This window comes from Gopherus evgoodei, chromosome 13 (genome assembly GCF_007399415.2).
Source record: "Gopherus evgoodei ecotype Sinaloan lineage chromosome 13, rGopEvg1_v1.p, whole genome shotgun sequence".
NCBI lineage: Eukaryota > Metazoa > Chordata > Testudines > Testudinidae > Gopherus > Gopherus evgoodei.
In genome coordinates, this window is record NC_044334.1 from 12,239,987 (window position 1) to 12,247,918 (window position 7,932).

General features: G+C 42.6%; 1 protein-coding gene across 1 annotated transcript in view; it reads right to left on the reverse strand.

Moving 5' to 3' along the window:
* The window catches only part of STX2 (syntaxin 2), a 46,268-nt gene extending 43,306 nt beyond the window's left edge, over window positions 1-2,962 (reverse strand). Inside the window, 1 exon segment of the mRNA XM_030583162.1 lies at window positions 2,769-2,962. Within this exon segment, the coding sequence (XP_030439022.1) occupies window positions 2,769-2,798 (30 nt within the window). The 5' untranslated portion in view covers window positions 2,799-2,962.
* Between the last annotated feature and the right edge of the window lie 4,970 nt (window positions 2,963-7,932).

A 7,932-nucleotide genomic window follows, 5' to 3' on the forward strand; every position in this document is an offset into this window, starting at 1 on the left:
CAATTCTTTCCTGGGATGCAAAAGAGATCATTTTCACAGTTTTAACTATCCACAGAGCAGACAGTACAACACTGCCAAAAATAATTTGGAAATATCCATACAAGAGAAATAAGACATAACCCCCAACAAAAACAACAAATGCATCCAGATCCATTTTCCTCTGAAAGGACATGTGTGACTAATGGGTATTCCTTAATGCAATGAGGGAAAACTATATACATTCATATCTGAATGTTGTAGTTGCTCTTTTCACATTTGTTCTGCTTTAGGAACTGTTTTAGCTAGTGTCCCCAACCTATCCAAAAATTACATAATTTTATTTGTCTAGAGACTAGACTTACAAATAGGGAAATACATTCATTTGATAAGGTTAACAAGTACTATCTACTTAAACATTGACCCCCACATATAACTTATTATAGCTGACAAAAAAATAGAATATTTGCTCTCAGCAATATTTAAGGAACAACCAAAAATTAGAAGTCCTAAATTTAACTAGAGAGAATCTAGGATAGAAGTTTTCCCAAGGAGGTTGAAGTACTTTCACTAAATGTATTAACAGATGGGATAGAAGTTTAGAACACATTGACATCTTAAATTATTTATGCAGCATATCAAGCACACTGAGAGAGGAGGGGCAGTGGGAAAGAGTTTATAAATAAGCGAATTATCAACTTAGACTATTTTACACTAACTCCTTGCCCTAATATAGGAATGCTACGTGATCCCTGAAGGTTCCCCAGGCTTTATGGTAGGTTACTGTTTAAAAACAAGAAAATATAATCCCATTACACATCAGTTAAAATATTTATTAAGTCAAAATGCAATGAAGCTATATTAAAACAAAGACAGGCTTAAAAACATAGGTAACAACATTCATCCGGTTCACACAATTTCTCCAGGCTGAGATTTAAAAAGAACAAAAACAAGCCATCATTTCTGTACTTGAATAAAGCAGAAATTCACTGTGACAAAAAGAACTGCTGTAGTGATGGAAAGTTTTTGCTAATATTAATCCGTATCTTCGTTTGTGATACTGCAGTGAGGGAATTTTGGAGGAGATGAGAGGGTGATAACTTGGCTGTCCAAGTTTTCTCTGGAAGTTAATTTTGCCTACACGATATCATCTAGCATGTGTTCTGTTTTACATGTGTCTCAGAAACTAAAGCTACACATTTTTAAATGATATTTGGGTTTCAATGGTTTTTGCTGTTTTGACTAAAATAAGTGTTGAAACACAGAAAAATTTTATGCAGTCAATCCATAACAAGCACCTCGGGATTTTTAAATGAATTTTACAGACTGTACCTTAGTTATAGTAAGGCAAGTATGAAGTATTTTATTACTACACATAGCGTTTACTCTAAAGTCATAAATACACAAGCATCCATACCTGTTTCATGTGTCTTTGTCTTAAGCATTACTAAATACTAACCTACAACTACTACAAATGGAGAGCATTTTTTTAATTAACGTCAAAGTTAACTCTGTCTTTCATGAAAACAACATCGTTGCTTCCCCTCCCATTCCCAGTCAGACTGAACTCTGAATATGCTAAGTATCACAGATCTAAATCAGAGTGTTGCTGCTTTTTTCTCCCCCCTCCCTTATAAAAGTGTGCACTATATTAAAATTTGACACCCACCCATATAATGTGTAGGACAGAGATTTAGAGTTTAAAAAAAACAGGAGAGAGAAAGAGACTGGAGAAAGAAGAAAGCTGCCTGAAAAAAAAAATACACTTTTCATTAGGACAATAACAACCCTGACACACAGTCTTTTCTGGTTAAGGATACTGTAATAAGCAGTCCAAAAGGTCTCCCACTCCTACAGAGAATAGAGGAAAGAGACTACTCATTCTATTTACAAGCACAACTTCAACACTTGAGTTTTTTCTATGTCATAATATATTATTTTTTAAGGCAACTGGTCCCCAGTCCTCCAAGTAACTTTGCATAAGTGGACTCCTGTACATACCTGGAGCCCTGATCGATTACAGAGACTCCATTTGATGTGCATTCTCCATTTTCCGCTTTTGAAATATAATCAAAATATTCTTATTTTGTTCAAGCCATATCCTGATGAAGTTAAACAAAAGGCATTCTCCCCAAACCCCACCCTCTCTTCTGTTCAGGATAAGAATGGGAGGAAGGAAAAGAATACAGAAACATACTAAACGACCACTTTATAGGTATACACAAAACATACAGCTGACTTAGACATGTTATTTCTTAACAGGATAACTAAAAAAAGGGGAAAAGCCCTTCATTTCACTCTTGCCTTTACTATCTCACTGTAGATAATTCAAGCAGACAAGAATTATTACCCATTTCCTCTGTCACTCAAATATTAACATTTGGGGACGGCGGGGGTCTTCATCCCCCCCCCGCAACAGGATTTGAAGTTTGTACGAGGAGCCCCAAAGCTCTCGAAACGCCTCCCCATCTCTCGGGAGTGGATATTCCGCCGCCGCCGCCTCCCAGAGGCAGGAGCTGGAAAGGAGCCTGGAGCAGCTCACAGCTCTCACTGCCTCCAGGGACGTGTCTGGGGCGTTGCCTAAGCGGATCTCAGCAGAGAGACCCATGAACGTTCCCCTCTCTGACCGTTAGCTGAGCCTACAAATAAAGAGCCACCAGCCCTCCCCACTGAGCCCCTGTCATCCCACGCTGCTTTTTGTCCCCTCCGCCCGCTCCCCCTCTCGGCCTGCCCCACACCCCCCGTCCGCCCCTCCGCCGGACCGGTCCCCACTGCCTGAGCCAGCCCCTCACCGCTGTCAGCTCAGCCAGCCGGTTCCTCATCCCCGCGGCAGCTCGGCGCCTCGCTCTCTTCCCACCGCTACTCGTTCCTCGCCTCCCTCCTCGGCGGGGCTCAGCGAACGGGCCGCGCCGCCTACCCACAAGCCGTCCGCGGCACTAATCCCCCTCCTATGCCCGATGCCAAGGCAACCACCCAAGCCAGAACCCACTCTGCGCATGCTCCGCGCCGCTCACTCAATCATAGCTGTGGGGGGGGGGGAGGAGCCAGGACCACCCGCCGCGAGGCAGGCCACGCGGGGGTGGGGGCGGGGCTATGCCATTACCTTCCCCGCGCGTAGGGTGACATCAGCAGGTAAAGGGCAGGCTGGTCAAGAGGTGGGTGAAGCGGGACTCCTGGGTTCTGGTCCCAGCTTTGGCACGGAGTATCCTTGGGTTTGAGGTCTGCGTGCGCCACTGAAATCCCTGTGGGTTTTGCCAACGGGAGCAGAATCAGGGACTTGGAGTGCTTGGGCTAATTGCTTCACCTGTTTACCCTTCATTTTCTGCATTTATAAACCAAGAAAAGCCGCCAATAGTCTGACCATCTCCCACGCTGGTAGGCAGCTAGGCTACTGCTTGTAAAAAGGTTTCAGATCCGTGCAGGGCAGCAAATGCAAATTAGTATCATTGACTAGTGTATTTTAATTTAAAAAGTTTAAATCTGGCACTCTAAATCAAAAAGGGGTTGGAGAAAGGCACTAGACAAAAGGGTGCATAGAAAGTCCCTTATGTGTGGCTGAGGGAGGCATGAGAGGCAAACAGAGCCCCTGGCAAGGGATGGAGGGATATGAATGGGGGAAGGTGGTATGGAGGGAGGAGATGGCCTGTAGCAGAGGAAGGCATGGCAGATACAGATCCCCTGGCATGAGGGAGGGGGTGGGGAAGGGAGCTGCAGGGAATCCCTGAAATAAGGGTTGCACCCAGGGCATATGGGGAATGGAGGAATGCAAAAGCCCCTGATGGTTGTGAGGTGCTTGGCCTACTGAAGCTAGTAGCTGTGAGATACCCTAGTGATATTTAAGAGGAAGATTGCACTAGTAATACATTGCTATCTAAACTGTACCGTGTGGACACTCAGGAATTCACAATAATTTCCAATACATTGGTTTTAGAGATAAAGAAGATCTCTTTCAGCTACATTAGTTGTATCAAAACTGACAATAGTTGCACAGTTGTGAGTTCCTGCAGTAAACTGCACAGCAGCCAGTATGGAACTGGGGCCTATTCTAATTACACCCCTCCACATTTAGTGGGTTGAGTTTCGGGCAGTAGCTGGGATTGCTAAAACAGAATGAATTAGACAAAATATATTTTTGTTTGTTTACAGTGTGCAGTTAACAGCACTTTGTGTATAGTCAGATCCATTGTTTAGTTCATGGCAAAATTCCACCACTACTCTGAAGCTCGCTCACTGATCCTATGGTTTACAAGGCTCTGCTTTGCAAATAAAAGAGACAGCTACCACTCAATCTGTGTTAGTCTGTATCAGAAAAAACGACGACTCCTTATGGCACCTTAGAGATTAACAAATTTATTTGTGCACAAGCTTTCGTGGGCTAGAGCCCACTTCATCAGATGCATGAAGTGAAAAATACAGGAGCAAGTATAAATACATGAAAGGATGGGGTTGCTTTACCAAGTGTGAGGTCAGTCTAACGAGATAAATCAATTAACAGCTAGATACCAATACCACTTCAAAAGTTATTTTTCCTCCTTTGGTATCCCAGTTCCCTCAAAGCAATCCAGCCTTAGGCCTCCACCGAGACACCCAAGTCTAATATGATGAGGTTTACTGAAAATCTTATTCATCATATAAGAACGTTCTACCAATCCCAGAGGATCAGATACATTACCTCCCAGATCTTACCCAAATACATGCTTACAGCCAATTCCTTTTAAATACATTTGTTAGTGAATAAGAAAAAAAGAGTACTGGTTAAAAGATCAGCATACACACAGACATGAGTACCATTCTGAGATCGGTTTTATAGCAGAGATGGTGAGCTTTGTAGAAGAATCCTTTCAGAATTAGTTCATAGGTTATAGTCCAATGTTCATAGTCAGGGTGATCCAAGTGAGACTGGTGATCTCAGTCTTATGACTCAAGCTTCCCCTGCATAAAGCATCAAGCAGATCTGAGATGAAAAGATCAGGTCCCAAAAGCCTTTTATAGTTTTCTAGCAGCCACTTGACCATGCAGTCCTGGGTGAACAACAGGCTTTTGATGTAATTTGTTTCCCAAACATCACCGGTAATTAACTACATGGATTAACATTTGGTAATTTATCCATTAATCAGTTTTTCATAAACTTTAGAGAGACATATGGACAAATCATTTCACCTCAGATTCATGTAAATGTTAATATTCCCTTTTGATCTCTGAATCAATAGTAATAGTATAGTAATAGACAGGAACTGTCTGTTTATATGGCTAACATCTAACAAGCTATAAGTAAACATACAATTAGTATCACCTTTAGTTTTCTAACAATACAGGTTTGCATTTCAAAGTTCTAGCCTATCTAACATGGAATGGCCTTAATTACCATTTACATCCTTTTCTAACATGTCTCTAAAGGTGAATCTGGGTCAGTTAAACTGCCAGCTGCCTAACCCTTTCTGGCTACATGTCACAGCTGCATATTCATTCCCCTGGCATAGCTCACAACTCCTTTCCACTCCTACAGCATTTCTGAGGGGATTTGGTAAATAACTTCACAGGGTATCTTGATGGTCTTCCTTTGGAACGTGTCATGGGCTCCACTCACCCTTAGAGCACTTCTTCCTGGCTGCTCAGGGCATTAGTGCCATCCAGGTCCAACCTTTCTTCATGGCTTCGCCCTCTTGCCAGGTTACTATCCATTTCCCCACTTCCGGGGTATCAAGTTCCCACAGGACAAACCATCTCAGGCAGACTTAAAATCTATTGATCTGACTGTGCCATTTCCCCAGTGGCTGGTAGGGGGAATCCAGGCTCAGCCTCTATTCTGGGTTCTAGTACAAGGACTCTGTAATTAGCAGCTAAGGTCTGTAATATCCCATCTTGCTGCTGTTTTCCTATTCCTCTTCTCAGGCTTCTGCTTCACCACCCTTCTGGATAAACCCTTCATTCAGAGCCTGGATCCCCTAAGTTTCCTCCTTTCCCTCTCTAATACCCAGAGAGGAGCTGCAGGCTTCCTCACTGCAGCCTCTTTCTTTTCCTGCCATTTTATAGTGCAGCAGCTCAGCATTTGAGGCTATGACCTCTACCTACTGCCATTTTCACATAAGCAAAAAAACCTATATCCTCTCTGCCAGCACTGTATCCTTAAAAAAAAAAAAAGAAAGCAAAGTAATGCTTTCCCAGTACTCTCACCGATCCTTTCGGACCTATATTTTCACCTTAAGGCATCTTAGTTCTTCATAAAGAATCTCCTTTGTATGTAGTTCTCCCTGCATTGCCACAGCAGATGCTCAACTGTTTCTTGGATTTTGCATGTACTGTACAACCCATCTTTATGCTTGTTTAGTAAATATATGTTACAATTCAGATAACAGTGACCTGTTAGTGCTCTAAATATAGTTACTTCGCTTCCTCTATCAAGTATACTATTATCTTCAAGATTAGGACATATTTCATAGAACCTTCATCCTTTTGTCTCATTAGTCCATTGTTCTAGCCATTCCTTCTTAAGTTCTCTCTTAACCAAACTTTTGAAGTCCTGTTTACTCTGAGAGATCTTTATTTCAACCTAATTTTTACAGCATTATTTTTGCTGTTTTTTCTATCATTTCATTGCCTAGTATCCCAACATAAACCAGAATCTATGCTATTGCTATATTATGCTATCATTATAGTGAAGAACAATAGTTCATTATTAAGTCATTTTTGCTTTCTGGGGCTACCCCCTTTCTGCTGCCAACTTCCTGGCTTTATATTAACCCCACCTGATCCTTCTCAGCTGGGCTCCACTATCAGTATGGGTTACTTAGGCCACTTCATTCCCCTAAGATATGTCCTCTCTTATCTGGTACACTAGCCCCTTCTCAGCCTCATTTACCATTCCCAGGCTAGCGTGGAGTGAACATCCCATCACAGAACACCATGGAGAAATACATCTCTCTGTCTATAAATTGTGAGGGGCGGGGGAGGAATAATAGGCATATGGGTCCCATCAATTGCCCCTATACAGTTTGGGAACCATATGCATGCAAAGCTATCAGTAAACTCCTGAGCATTACAAGTCTGTCGCATCTTACATGCATTTAACATGTGCGATTTCAGCTTTATGCGGTCAGCAAAAACAAAACAAAAAAAGAGAGAGAAAAATAACAATTTTAATACTGTACCTGTAGTGTGGGCAGTTCTGCCCGCCATTACACTCAATGTAATTTTGACTATATGCAAGTTTTGCTTTACGTGCTGACTGCAGAACGTAACCCCAGTGTAAGATGCGACAGACCTGTACCAAGTTTTAGAACCAGGTGCAACAGTACCTCTTCTGTGGTATCCTGCATTACAATGGTTTCAATAGTTGATCTCCCCTTGCCAGACTAGCTGGCTACAGATCAACAGCATTCAGGGGGTGGCCAGTTTCCAGATGGCAATGGTGACCATTTCTCCACAGGTATGGGGCACCACATGTTGGTAGTCTGCTGCTTCTGAAGCTCAAAAGAGATTGCCCTTGCTATTCTTAAATTCTCTTGCCATTGCTGGTCATCCCAGGCCTGCAGAACAATTCTTTCCCACCAGTTGATGCTGGTTTCCCAATTCCAGAAATGGCACTACATGGCATGAAGCTGCTCTACAAACTGCTCCTCTAGTATCAGTTGCTTGGTCTGCTCCTCATCTTCTTCATACTTGTCCTGCTTCCTCTGCCCCACTGAAGCTGCTGCTGCCACAACAACATTTTCTTGCTGCAGCCAGAGAAATCCAATGCCAAATTATCCAGCTTTGAGTGCTGAAATAGAATGCAAGCAGCTTCTGCATATTCACAGTTGCCAGCATAGCAGCTGGAATATTGTTGGGTCCATGCTGGCCAATAGCACTAATCCACTCTGAAAGGAATCATGGGGTAGAGTCATTAGAAACATGGGTATTTTTTTTTTCACTTTGAACCTTTTTGGCTTCCGCTATGCATCTCATAATGCACTGGGA